Source organism: Fonsecaea nubica, assembly GCF_001646965.1.
Source record: "Fonsecaea nubica strain CBS 269.64 chromosome Unknown Scaff95, whole genome shotgun sequence".
NCBI lineage: Eukaryota > Fungi > Ascomycota > Eurotiomycetes > Chaetothyriales > Herpotrichiellaceae > Fonsecaea > Fonsecaea nubica.
The window spans coordinates 43,270-56,964 of record NW_019173768.1 but is presented as its reverse complement, the minus strand read 5'-3'; the positions used below and the strand labels follow the sequence as shown (position 1 = coordinate 56,964).

The following is a 13,695-nucleotide window of genomic DNA, read 5'->3' as shown; positions in this document are numbered from 1 at the left end:
GGTACTTGTACTCGTACCAGTACTCGCACTTTGTACTGTGAAATGAGACAGAGGCAGCCAATCAACACGCCGCGGATGACTCTACCGCACTCGACTCAAGCAGCAGCCACAGCCGCAGCCGCGGTATTACCGGAATCAGGGCTGGAAGAGGAAAGTGCGGCGAGGGAAATAGACCAAGCACAGAAACACGCACATACACAGAGAGAGATATATACATGCGCGCACACACACAGAGACATGCATACGCAAATCGCAAGGCCTTGGGAACCCGGAGCTTGAGGCGATGCCGCCGAGGCGCTCGGCACAGCACGGCATGGGAAGGGAAGGGACCAAGGACTTTTATCTCCATCTCTACCGTTACCATCTGCACTACCGCCACTACCACAAAAACAGGAACCGACACAAGAGACGTCCACCCCTCTATCCTCTACCCTCCGGACCCCTTCCAGCCGAGTTCTATGGATCAATATGGATCGAGTGACCCTCTTTCTTCCGCTTCCACTTCCACATCTCCTCAAGAAACCCCGGTCTGGAACGAGAGCCACAAAAATACGAGGATACGAGTGGGACGGAAAGAGACATGGCCATATTCGTCTGTTTGTACATGTAGGATGCAGTATACAGCCTGCTCGCCCGTTGTTGTGATAACCCACCGTCAGGCTGGCTTTCTCGCATTTCTGATTTGTGTCATGTCACTCTCAAGTTCTCATCCTCCCCACCGCGAGATGGACCGCAAGGGGGGCCGAGACTAGCAATCTTCTTGCTCAAGATCCTGCTTATTTCTCCAACACTTGTCATCGGGTCGAGTGATGTATCCTCGCTATGCCATGTTTCTAGGCCGATGCTGGAGTTTCTACTTTTGCTCTCCCTGTGGAGGATATTTTTCTAACCAGCCTCGCTCGATTGCTTTGCTCGGGATCCTAAACAAGGAACGGGCTGATTGTCTTTCCGGACTCAACCGGAGCCCATGTATCCCGGATCGAGAGTGGGCTGCCGCTTCTGGGAAGATCGTAGTGGCGCGAGTGCCCTACATATCATGCTCTCTTCTTCATTTAACCCGGCTCAGTGGCATGCGTGTCCCAATCACTAGCCCAGATGAAGGTATTGCATCTCCACTGCGTCCCTTTCTCCTGCTTTCCGCTGGGACCCAGTGGGCGCGCACACATCCAGAAAGATCTTCCGCAATTAGCGCCGGGCTTCTTGGTCAACATGGTTTTGCATGGCTCGCCGTGCTCGCATTTCGGTGCCACAGGCTTTGAAAATAATTTGCCCCAGGTCTGCTTGGCTGCGAAACTGGCCGCTTCTTCTTCGAGCGGCACGGCCGGTTTAATTGTCTCCGGCTCTTGGGGCTCTTTTCCAACTTTTGCTTCAGTGACGGGGCCATCTACTTCACGAGCCTGAGCAATGGGTGGTTTGGCGGAAAAGAACCCTCTGAGACTCTGCTGGCCCTTGCCGTTGGATGTCGTTTGAGATGCCGTCTTGCCGCGTTTCACCGGCGTCGGTGGTTCGATTGTCCTTGCTGGCCTCTTCGCGCTGATAGATTTGGTGCTCATAGAAACATTCGATGTTGTCTTTGACAGATCAGAAGAACTTGCCGCTTCAGAAAAGGTCGGAGTGTCGCCACCCGCCATAGTTGCTGCCTCGGGTACATCAACAGCTGCACCATTGGTGTCCAAATCGCCAATGTTGCTCTTTGACTTGAGGAGCGACGGCTTCCGGGTGAACATGTCCCGAATGCTTTGCCGCTTGTCGAACTCTTGTATCAGCTTGCCGGACATGGGAAGCAAGCATTTCGTGGTCCATTCTTGTTTGCGCTCACCATCCACGAACATGCCCGGCGGGTTGACCATGTCAAGTATATGCCGCTCGACTCCATCAACTACCACAGTGTCCTTCAATACCGCGTAGACTGGGCAGTGATCAGACCCCATTAGCCCTTCCTGTATGTTTGCATCACTGAACCAATCTTTTATGTCATGGCTGCACACCACATAATCGATCCTTGAACCGTAGTTACCCGGTCGAGCATTGACTTTGGTCTCCCAACAAGTGTACATGCCTTTGCGACCTTCATGGAAACCCCGGCAAAGATCCCACATGATCGGCGTTTCTCTCCCCTCCTCCCTTTCCCCATGGACTTTGCCGCCCACAAGCAACTGGTTGAACATCCTCCGTGCTGGTGTGGAGATCCATTGGACTGGGTCAATCCCGTTCTTGCGCATGCTCTCTTGTGCCGCTGCAGTGTCAATCTCTTCCCTGGATATGTTGAAATCGCCTGCCCAGACCACTCTTTTGCCCATTTTCACCAGGTTGCGTATTCTTGCGTCGAGCACCCGAAGATAGCTCGTGCGATAGTGGGTTCGTGTCTCGTCTCGCTCGGCCGGACAGTAGGTACCAATGAGGACAAAGGCGGGAAATTCGAGTATAACACATCTTCCCTCGGAGTCTAGAGTGGCCGGGTCGTAGTCTGCCTCGGACAACTGTTCAGCGTTTGGGTATCCTCCAATCTGCTCCTCGTCGGGTAAGTCTCGAAAGCTGGTAGAGGTGTTCGGAGGGGTCAGGATACCGGTGATGCCTTCTTCGGCTCTCACAGGGGCGCATGTCGCATTACGCGTGTAAATGACCACGCCAGAGTATCCTGAAAACATTAGCGTGGCCCAAGCAATTCCATGGGTTGCTGAAACCTTTCTTATGCTTAGGGAGACTCCAGTAGTTATCCCAGCCAGGCACCAACACCATGTCGTCGCGGAGATCCTTTCTCTGAATTTTGGTTTCTTGGAAGATGACCACGTCCGCCTCCAGAATGTCAAACATGCCCTCAAACGTCCTCTTATCTCTCCATGGTTGATATCCAAATGGGTTGCGAATACCATTGACATTCCACGTCGTGATGCGAATCCCCATATCTGCAGGTTATTGAAGGCGGCGACGCCTCATCGTTGGGGGCGGTGAAGGGTGGGCGAGGGAGAGGTCAGAACTCGAGTGAAAATGAGAGGTGCGGAGTTCGATATTCTCTAAAATGGCAGAGGCTTCGATGAGCGGGTGTCGCGCAGTGAGAGAATCGGAGGAGTGGTCGGACAGGTGATTTCGACCGCTTCATCTGGGGAAAAGCACCCGTGGTGCTGGTGATGATAGCGGCAACCTCGGTGACAGCGGAGGCGGACGAGTAGTTGCAGTGGTGAAGAAGGTGTGAGTTACGAGGTACACGGCGCATAGGTATCACGCTGGCGGGATCGGCATCATCAATGCTTGTCATCGTTGTCGCGTTTCTCCCGACTGCGGTGCGGTGGTGGCGCTTGCTGCGCGGCGGCGCTTGTTGCACCCTCTGACGTAATGAATCACCAGGCGCAAGCAATTGAATCGAATTCATCATTCAAGTTTCCCGCATCTCAACTTCTTTCTGAAGCTGAAGAAAAGCCACAAGAGGAGAATTCCAGTCCCTCCTTTGCATCATTTTGCTTTTGTCCTACAGTCTGGCGTCGTACTTGTTGTTTGGGTGCTAAGATTGGACTTTTCAGTTCACCGTCAGATACAACCTGATTTGCCCCGCCACAGTCTGGTGGCTGTGCCACATTTTCGACTTCGTGATTGTCCACGGCACTGGAGAAGCCTTGAGTTCTGTTGTCCTGTTTCTTCTTGGCCCTTTTTGCATCATCTCCGGCACAGGTTTTCATCGTCACCATATGTCCATTTCGTACAGATAAGGCTCTTTGTTAATCCCGGCCTGGGTGACGGCCAAGTCGCGCAAAGATGTTGGAAAGTCTCGTTGCCAATCTGCTCAATCGGTTCTTGGGCATGTACGTCAAGAACTTCGATCCCAAGCAACTCAATGTGGGCATCTGGTCGGGCGACGTCAAGCTGCGCAACCTTGCACTGCGAAGGGAGGCTCTTGACCAACTGCATCTGCCAATCAATGTGGTAGAAGGCCACTTGGGTGAATTAACCCTGTCAATACCGTGGTCCAATCTAAGAGGAAAGCCCGTCAAAGTCAACATTGAAGACGTCTTTCTGCTCGCGGCGCCCAAGGAGGAAGATGACTACGACCCCGAAGAGGAGGATAGGCGGGCGGTAGCTGTAAAGCTGGAAAAATTGGAGAGTGCCGAGCTTCTCAAGGAGCGCAACACCGAGGCCATGAGCCCGGAGGAACAACAAAAGAGCCAGAGCTTCACGCAGAGCTTTGTCACGGCCATCGTCGATAACCTCCAAGTCAGTATCAAAAATGTCCACATCCGATACGAAGACTCCATCGCAACGCCTGGCCACCCGTTCGCCGTGGGCTTCACACTAAAGGAAATGAGCGCCGTCTCAACTGATGCTGACTGGCAGCCTACATTCATCCAATCAACCTCTGGGACCACTCATAAATTGGCCGTTTTGAACTCGCTGGCTCTCTATTGGAATAGTGACGCGGATCTGTTTGGAACTGGCAAGGGTGGTGATGTTGGCGCCGAAGCTCAAGACATTGACAAGGATGAGCTGATACGCCGGTTCAGGGAGGAAATAGAAGATACGGGCCACTCACAATATTTGCTCAAACCTGTCAGCGGTCGGGCAGGGATTGAGATGGACAAGTCGGGCAGGACAGACAGACCAAAGACTAAAGCGCGTCTGCTTTTCCAGGAGCTCGGATTCATCATTGACGATGAACAATATCGCGACGCGCTGATGCTTGTGGACCTGATGCACTACTTTGTTCGCCATCACGAGTACAAGAAAGACGCGCCAAAGGAGAGCCCAAAGGAGAATCCTCGAGCCTGGCTCAAATTCGCCGGAAATGCGGTTCTGACGAAGATTCACGAGCGGAACAGGAAGTGGACCTGGGAGTATTTTAAGGAACGCAGAGACACCCGACTGAAATACATTGACCTTTTCAAGAAAAAAAAGAAGGAAATAAAGCTCACCGAGCAAGAAACAAACGAATTGACCCAACTGGAGCACGATCTGAGCTACGAGGATCTACGATTCTGGCGGTCGCTTGCTCGTACCCAGCTACGAAAGGAGAATGTCGGCGTCAAGAAGCCCGCCCAAAAGCAAACTTGGTCGTCTTGGATCTGGGGCGCAAAGGCTGAGCAGACCCCAGATGGTGATGAAGACACTGGCATGACGGATGAACAGCGCAAAGAGCTCTACAACGCCATTGACTGGGACGAGAAGAAAGCGATCGCCGAGAGCGTCGACCTCCCCCGAGAAAGCGTCAAGCTCCAAGTCGAATCAAGTCTCAGAACTGGCAGCTTCACTTTGAAACGAGACCCTCATGGGCAAGAGACCGAGGTCCTGAAATTGGTGTTTGACAATTTTAAGGCGAAGGCCCTTCAACGACCTGACTCTTTCCTAGCTGAGTTGGCACTAGGAGGCTTTCGCGTGTACGACGGCACGACGGAAGGAACATTGTTCCCACAGATTGTCAAGGTCAAAGGGGTCGATATTCAGCCCAAAGACGAGGTCAATCAAGATGACGCTGAAAGTTTGGACGACGAAGCGGAGGCCAAGGATGCAGCCACAGAGAAAGAGGACCAGGAAGAAGACAGCTTGTTCCACCTGGTGTTCGAAAACAACCCCCTTGATGAAAGCGCTGACACAAAAGTCGATCTGAAACTCAAGAGTCTCGAGTTCATCCACAATCCCAAGTTCGTGGTGGAGATCGTCAAGTTTTTTAAGCCTCCAGAACGCCAGATGGAATCCATCGGCGCTCTACTCGAGACTGCAGGTGCAACAGTGGAAGAAATTCGCCAACAGACGCGGGCAGGCCTTGAATTTGCCTTGGAAGAGCACAAGACAATCAATGCAAATCTGGACATCCACGCCCCTATACTCATCATTCCCGAGAGCATCACGGAAAAGAGCACACTCTGCATGATCCTCGATGCCGGCCATGTCAGCCTCAACAGCGAACTCGTTGACAAGGAGTCAATGCGGGACATCCACGCTAAGCAAAAGCAGAAGTATACCGAAGAGGACTACAGACAGCTTGAAGGCCTGATGTACGACAAATTCCACTTGAAGCTCGAATCAACACAGGTTTTGATCGGCCCTGGCATCGAGGAGACGAGAGCGCAGCTGGAAGCAGAAGACGACTCGCAAAACATGCACATCATTGATCGCATAAACATGGCCTTTCTCCTAGAGAACTCAATCATACCAAAAGCCCCAGATATAACAAAGGTCCGCATTTCTGGCACGATGCCCGTTCTCCATGCCTCTATATCAGACAAGAAATACAAAAACCTCATGAGGTTGATTGAGGTTGCGGTTCCAAAATTCGATACTCCGAGCACGGGGGCAAATGGCAACGCCGTCGAGTTACAACCGCAGAAAAGTATCGAAGATAAAGCATCGAAGAGGAAATCCGTGCAATTGCTCGAAGCAAAGGATATACCGATCATTGAACACGATTCTGATTCAGAAGATGCTCCCGCGGATAAGCCACCTCCCAGCAAACCCGAAACACCTGCCAACATACATCAGCGCAATTTTGAAATCAACTTCACAGTCGAAAGATTGCAGGCTTCATTGTACAAAGCAGATCCAGATGGCAAGAAACCAGACCAGTTGTTGGTAGAACTCGTGGCGGAGCACTTCTATTTTGACTTCTATCTTCGCCCGTACGATATGGTGGCTGAGGTGCTGCTGCGTTCGTTGAGCGTTGATGACCACATCGAAGAGGAGCCACTACCCGAATTCAAGCAGATAATATCTTCCAAGGGTTTCAATGCAGAGGAGGGAAAGGACTTGCTTGACCTCAAGTTTGTCAAGGTCAATCCAGATTCACCCGAATTCCAATCTACCTACGAAGGTATCGCTACCAACCTCGACGTGGCTGTATCTACCATCAATGTCATTGTCACAAGACGGACACTCCTGACTCTGCTGGATTTTGTCCTTACCACGTTCGCGAGTCCCAGGGACCAACAACCGATACAAGAAGATGCAGACCAACCGGAAGAGAGAGTCGATGATTCTCAACAAGCAAAGCCTCAAGCAGACAAGATCAGAATCAAGGCCCAGTTAACCAGCATTGCGCTCATTCTGAACAACGATGGCGTCCGACTTGCCACATTGTCCCTGAACTCTGGTGATGTTGGAATCTTCCTCGACGAAGGCACAATGCAGGTCAAGGCAAGACTCGGGAGCCTATCGTTAGTGGATGATATCAACCAGGGTGCACCCGAAGATTCACCGTTGCGCCGACTGATCGCCATTGAAGGAGACGATCTAGCGGATTTCAAATACCAGACCTTCAGTTCTGCCCGCAAGGACTACCCAGGGTATGATTCAGGAATTTATCTTCGGTCAGGTTCGATCAAAGTGAACTTTCTCGAGGAGCCTTTCCGGAAGATCATGGAGTTCGGGGTCAAGTTTGGGAAGATGCAAGCCATCTTCAACGCAGCCAGACAGGCGGCAGCAAACCAAGCCACGCAGGTACAGGAAAGCGCACAGAAGATGCACTTCGACGTCATTATCAAAACACCAATCGTCGTTTTCCCCCGAGCCATGGTGGACGACCGACCTCGTGATCTTCTTACAGCCTATCTCGGCGAAATATATGCAAACAATCGATTTGTCGGTGTCCACGGCCAAAGGGGTGGCCCTCTCGTCAACAAGCTTGCGGCCGGCATCAGACACATCCGCCTGACCAGCGAATTCCACTACAGCGATGGCAGGTCCCAGGAGCTGGAAATGATCGACAAGGTCGATCTGGACTTCAAAATCCGATACCTTGAACACCAGGCAGGCATCGAGAGACCGGATCTCGAAATTGATGGGTCCATGTCACCGATAAACCTGAGAGTTTCTCACACCCAATTCAAGTTCTTGCTGGAACTATCAAAAACGATTCCGGCAGCGTTTGCAACCGACGATGACAGCGAAGAGGATATTGCCGAGGAATTGCCCTCTGCCACGACAGAAAGTGCAAAGGATGTCCAGCCCGAGACGACCACTTCCGAGTCTCTTACCAAGCCGTCATATCAGGGTCCTGAACTCGGAAATGGCGAAGAAACGTGGACCAAATTGAACTTCGTATTCAAGGCCCCAATGATCGCCTTGGAACTAATCCTTGCGGATGAAGACGAGCCGATTGAAAACCTCGAAGCAGCCAGCCTGTCAAAATTTTCCATAAATGAGACAAATATCAAATTAAGGATGGTTAGCGACGGTGCTATGGAGGCAGAGCTCGTGGTCCACTCGTTCACCGTTCGTGACAGTCGCACGAAAGAAACAAATAAGTTCCGGAAGATAATGTCTTTGATCAACAACGATGTGCAGCAACAATTCATGGCGAGTCTATCGATTACGGGTGGAGAAGAACGCCACATGATCGTCATGCTTACCATTGATAGTCCCCGGATCATTGTTGCTTTGGACTACGTCTTTGCGCTTCAGGCATTTGCAAACACGGCGCTACAGTCCGACGAGCCGTCACCGATTGCTGAAGTGGACGATTTGACTGAAAGCAGCGACGCAAGCCTTGAAGAAGGGCGAGGCCAAATAGAAAATGGCATCCAAGAACCCGTATCATCGGGCCAGCCAGCGATGACGGTGTCATTCCGACTCAACGTCGTGGATGCGCAGGTTATCCTCATCGCGAACCCCACCATATCCAATACTGAGGCCATCGTGCTTGGTACCAAGGAAGTACTCGTGTCAAAGCAAAACGCGCTGACGCTGCAGGTCAGTAAGGTGGGTATGTTTCTATGCAGGATGGACCGCTTCGAAACGAGCCGACTTCGGATTTTAGACGACTTCAGCATCCAGATGTCTATGGACAGCCGAAGTCAAGGGAATGACTCCTCATTGACGACAATTCACATTGGTGTAGAGCCCCTGGTTCTCCGTCTATCACTTCGTGACATTCTGCTGGCGATGCAGATTGTCAGCAAGGCCTCGTCTACAACCCCACAAATGAAGATGCAAGAAGACACAGAGCCAAAGAAACTTAAAGATGTCAAAGCATCCTCCAAAGCCCCTTCAACGAGGCGCAAGTCGATAGCAGGGCAGTCAACCGCGGCACAGAGGTCCAAGAGGTCAAAGTCAATCTCAAAGTCGGCCAAACCGGGATCACAACCCCAGTCTTCGAAGTCAGTAGTCTTGAGTCGGGAAGAGATGATTGCGCAGATCGAAGGCATGCGGATTATATTGATTGGAGACATGCACGAACTTCCGTTGTTGGACTGGAGTGTGAAGAAGTTTGATGTTGATGTTCGTGACTGGTCCAGTTCCTTGACAGCTGACACCAAGATCGATACTTTCATCAATGTATACAACTTCTCAAAGTCGGCGTGGGAGCCATTGATCGAGCCTTGGACACTAGGATTTCACATGTCCAAACAACTGCACCCCGAAGTGTTATCCATGGAGCTCTATTCGCACAAGAATATGGAATTGACGATGACGTCCGCCACGATCGCACTTGCATCCAAATCCTTCAACTTTCTCTCAACGGACGAAGACATTCTGTCGAAGCCGCGGGTGGCCGACGCGCCGTATCGAATCCGCAATTATACTGGCTTCGATCTGAGTGTCTGGGCGGACGAAAAGAGCGACAGTGCGGCTGCAGCCAAACTCTCTGACGGCGAAGAATATGCATGGCGTTTCGAAGACGCCACCTCGATGCGTGAGAGTCTCTCGCCTGAGGGTAATGCTGGCTTGGTGGGCGTCAGGCTCGAGGGCAGTGGGTTCGACAGCGTCGTCCGGATTCCTGTTATCCGCGAAGGAGAAACGCTGTACAACCTCAAGCCCAGGAAGGACGGTGTCCAGCACCGGATGCTCGTCGAGGTGCGACTGGGTTCTGACAATGTCAAATACATCACTTTCCGCTCGCCTCTCCTCGTGGAAAACAAGACACAGATACCCATCGAGGTTGGCGTCTACAGTCCAGACGAAGGCCATCTGCTCAAAATAGAGAAAATCCCTCCCGGAGAAGGCAAACCTGCCCCTGTTGGAGCAGCATTTGTCCATTCATTGGTCATACGCCCGGACCAGGGATTTGGTTATGGCTGGTCGAATGAACGGCTGTTCTGGAAAGACCTTCTGAAAAGGCAGACCAGGGCCCTCACTTGCGAGTCGGAAGGCAGAGACGAGTCACCACCTTTCTTTTTCCAGATGCATGCTTCGTACGACGACAAAGACCCCATCACAAAGGTCTATCCTTACATGAGAATTCAAGTCTCGGCGCCGGTCGAGATACAGAACCTGCTACCATACGACTTCAAGTACCGCATCTATGATAAGAATACGAAAAAGGACTGGACGAACTTTCTACGTAAGGGTGGCGTGAGCCCGGTGCATGTCGTGGAGCTATCTCACCTTCTCTTACTGAGCGTTCAGGTGGAGGATGCGCCGTTCAAACAGAGTGACTTTGCAATCATCAATAGCGACACCCAAGAGGGGTTCCGCCGAGAGAAAGTGCTGCAGCTGAAGGATGAGAAAGGGGCTCAATTGCGATTGAAGCTTCACTACACGAACATCAAAGACAGCGGAGGAGCCTTCAGAGTATCGGTTTACAGTCCCTACGTCCTTTTGAACAAGACTGGGCTTGAGATGAGCGTTCAGAGCAAAGCATTCTTCGGGTCTTCCTCAAAGGCGTCGTCGCCTCAGGGAGCGCGGACAAGCTCTGGAGAAGGAACAGCTCTGCCAATGTTGTATTCGTACGGTACCGAGGACCGCAAGAATCGTTCTCTTCTCAAGATCGGCGATTCTATGTGGAGCAAGCCACAGAGTTTCGACGCGATTGGAAGTTCGTACGAGGTCGTCTTGCCCGCTGCCTCAGGAAAGTCTGAGATGCATGTCGGAGTGTCCGTGGCAGAAGGTGAAGGCAAGTACAGCTTGACGAAAGTTGTAACCATGGCACCACGTTTCGTGCTGAAAAACAAGATTGGGGAAGACATTGAACTGCGAGAACCTGGTTCGTCAGAGGTCTGGAAAATGAAGAACAATGATCTCTCACCCGTGTACTTCATGCGGCAGTCGCCCGAGAAACAGCTTTGTCTGTGCTTCCCGGGAGTCAACAACCAGTGGTCATCCCCATTCAACATGGCCAATGTCGGCATGACCCATGTCAAACTGGCCAAACATGGCCAAAGACAGAGGCTTGTCCGCGTCGAGATCATTCTGGAGGATGCTACCTTGTTCTTGCACTTCAGCATTGAGACAAAGCACTGGCCCTTCTCCATGAGAAACGAGAGTGACACCGAATTCTTGTTCTTCCAGGCCAACCCTAACCTGGGTGAGGACGAGGAAGAAGACAAAGGAAGTGGCTGGAAACCCATTCGCTACCGGCTCCCTCCGCGAAGCATCATGCCGTATGCCTGGGATTATCCCGCTTCCAAGAACAAGGAGCTCGTCCTTACCGCGAGGGGACGGGAGAGGTACGTCAAATTGGCGGAAATAGGCAACTTGATCCCAATCAAGCTGCCACCGGATGACCGTGGTGGACTCATGAAGGTGATCGACGTCAACATCGTTGCCGACGGACCGACACAGACACTGGTGTTGTCGAACTACAAACCGTCCAGGTCGCTGTACCGGCAGGAGACAGGTATGACGAGCGCGTCGCAGACAAGCCTCAACCAAGGATTCGAAGTCAAACAAATCGAATCGGAGGTCAACTTCAAGGCCGAGCTACGACTGGCCGGGATCGGGATTTCGCTCGTCAACAGCAAGTTGAAGGAACTCATGTACATCACCTTCCGGGAGATGGAGCTCAAGTATGGAGATTCGAAGCTCTACCAAACATTGAATTTCACCGTGAAATGGATACAGATCGATAACCAACTCTATGGCGGCATCTTCCCAATCTTACTGTACCCGAGTGTGGTGCCCAAAACCGGCAAAGAGATGGAGGCGCATCCCATTTTCCACACGATGGTCACAAGGGTCAAGGATGATTCATACGGTGTGCTCTATATCAAATATGCCACACTGCTTCTGCAACAGATCACGGTCGAGCTTGATGAGGACTTTATCTTTGCAATGCTCGACTTTATGAAAGTACCCGGTGCGTCATGGTCCGAGGAAAAGGAAGGAAAACTGTGCGACGAGAGCCTGGACGTGCCTGAACCCACACGAGAAGAACAGGGTCAAGACGTCTATTTCGAGCTGCTGCACCTGCAACCCATCCAGCTCGATCTCTCCTTTGTCCGAACAGAGCGCATCAATGCCGAGGATACATTTGTCAACAGTCCGTTGATGTTTTTCGTCAATGTCATGACCATGTCAATAGGAAACGTCAACGACGCGCCCATTCGGCTGAATGCTTTGATGCTCGAAAATGCGAGGATATCTGTTCCAGCGCTGATGGCCAACATTCAAAACCACTACACGCAGGAAGTGCTCCGTCAAGTCCACATTATTCTCGGATCGGCCGACTTCCTCGGCAACCCCGTGGGGCTGTTCAACAACATCAGCTCTGGCGTCGCCGACATCTTCTACGAGCCGTACCAAGGTCTGGTGATGACCGACAGGCCGCAGGAGCTCGGGATCGGCATCGCCAAAGGAGCCAGCAGTTTTGTGAAGAAGTCGGTCTTTGGCTTCAGCGACAGCATGGCCAAGTTCAGCGGTTCCATTTCCAAAGGTCTTGCAGCTGCCACCATGGACAAGGAGTTCCAAGACCAGAGGCGAATGTCAAAGAGCCGGAATCGACCCAAACATGCCCTGTACGGGGTCACTGCTGGAGGCAACGCTTTTGCAGCAAGCATGGCAAGTGGTATTGGAGGCCTGGCCCGACATCCGTTGGAGGGAGCAGAAAAGGAGGGTGCTCTGGGCTTTGTCAAAGGCGTTGGGAAGGGGTTCCTGGGTCTGGCCACCAAGCCCGCCATTGGCGCCTTCGATCTCGCCTCGAACGTGGCCGAAGGAGTCCGCAATACGACGACGGTTTTCGATTCCGAGGGCCTGGACCGTGTTCGCCTGACGCGGTTTATCGGCATGGATGGGATTGTGCGGCCATATTCCCAACGTGAAGCCCTGGGACAGTTCTGGCTAAAGACCTGCGACGATGGTCGGTATTTCAACGAAGAATATATTGCCCACTTGGAGCTCGAGGGTGGCGACATGATGGTGATGATCACCTATGATCGCATCTTGATGATTCGGACCAAGAAGTTGCGTATGGAGTGGGATATTAAACTGACGGACGTGCAAACCATCAGTAAGGAACGGACGGGGATGAGTATTGGATTGAAAGGAGGAGCCAATGGGCCATTCATCCCTGTGGCGGATGAGGGTAGCAGGAATTGGCTATACAAACAAATTGCTATTGGTAAGTGGTCCTTGACACTGGACAGGATGAAGAGATGCTAACAATGGTGGTACCAGCTGTGAACGCGTTCAACGACAAATATAACGCCAAAGGATGAGAGACGCGCCACAACGACATCAACAATGAACATCTTCCTACGACTGCGATGTGAGCCAGATTTGTGCATCTTTTGAGCGGCCAATTTATGTTACTGCGCGCATTCCTTGTACAATCCTCCCCGGGTAACAGATATCCATATGAAGCCTTGTTGGAACACATGTTTTTGACTTGTATGAGAAATAGGACCCCCTTTGTATCGCTTTCAGATGTAAGATAGGGAATGAATGTGAATGAAGTCCGAAAAGAATGACAAGAACTGAAGGAGTGTCACTGGCATCACGCTACCGCAACCGCACCCTGTGCTGGGACATTAGGACTCGCTATCACGCGCCGCTGCCGGT

At 51.8% G+C, this 13,695-nt stretch overlaps 2 protein-coding genes across 2 annotated transcripts; one reads left to right on the top strand and one right to left on the bottom strand.

Moving 5' to 3' along the window:
- Window positions 1–1,052: 1,052 nt before the first annotated feature.
- On the bottom strand, window positions 1,053–2,904 carry AYO20_09794 (hypothetical protein; the record flags this gene model as incomplete). Its single annotated transcript, XM_022648063.1, has 2 exons — window positions 1,053–2,638; window positions 2,685–2,904. The coding sequence occupies 2 exons, from the start codon at window positions 2,902–2,904 to the stop codon at window positions 1,053–1,055; spliced, it is 1,806 nt and encodes a 601-aa protein (XP_022495955.1).
- An 846-nt stretch (window positions 2,905–3,750) lies between these two features.
- On the top strand, window positions 3,751–13,352 carry AYO20_09793 (hypothetical protein; the record flags this gene model as incomplete). Its single annotated transcript, XM_022648062.1, has 2 exons — window positions 3,751–13,255; window positions 13,312–13,352. The coding sequence occupies 2 exons, from the start codon at window positions 3,751–3,753 to the stop codon at window positions 13,350–13,352; spliced, it is 9,546 nt and encodes a 3,181-aa protein (XP_022495954.1).
- Between the last annotated feature and the right edge of the window lie 343 nt (window positions 13,353–13,695).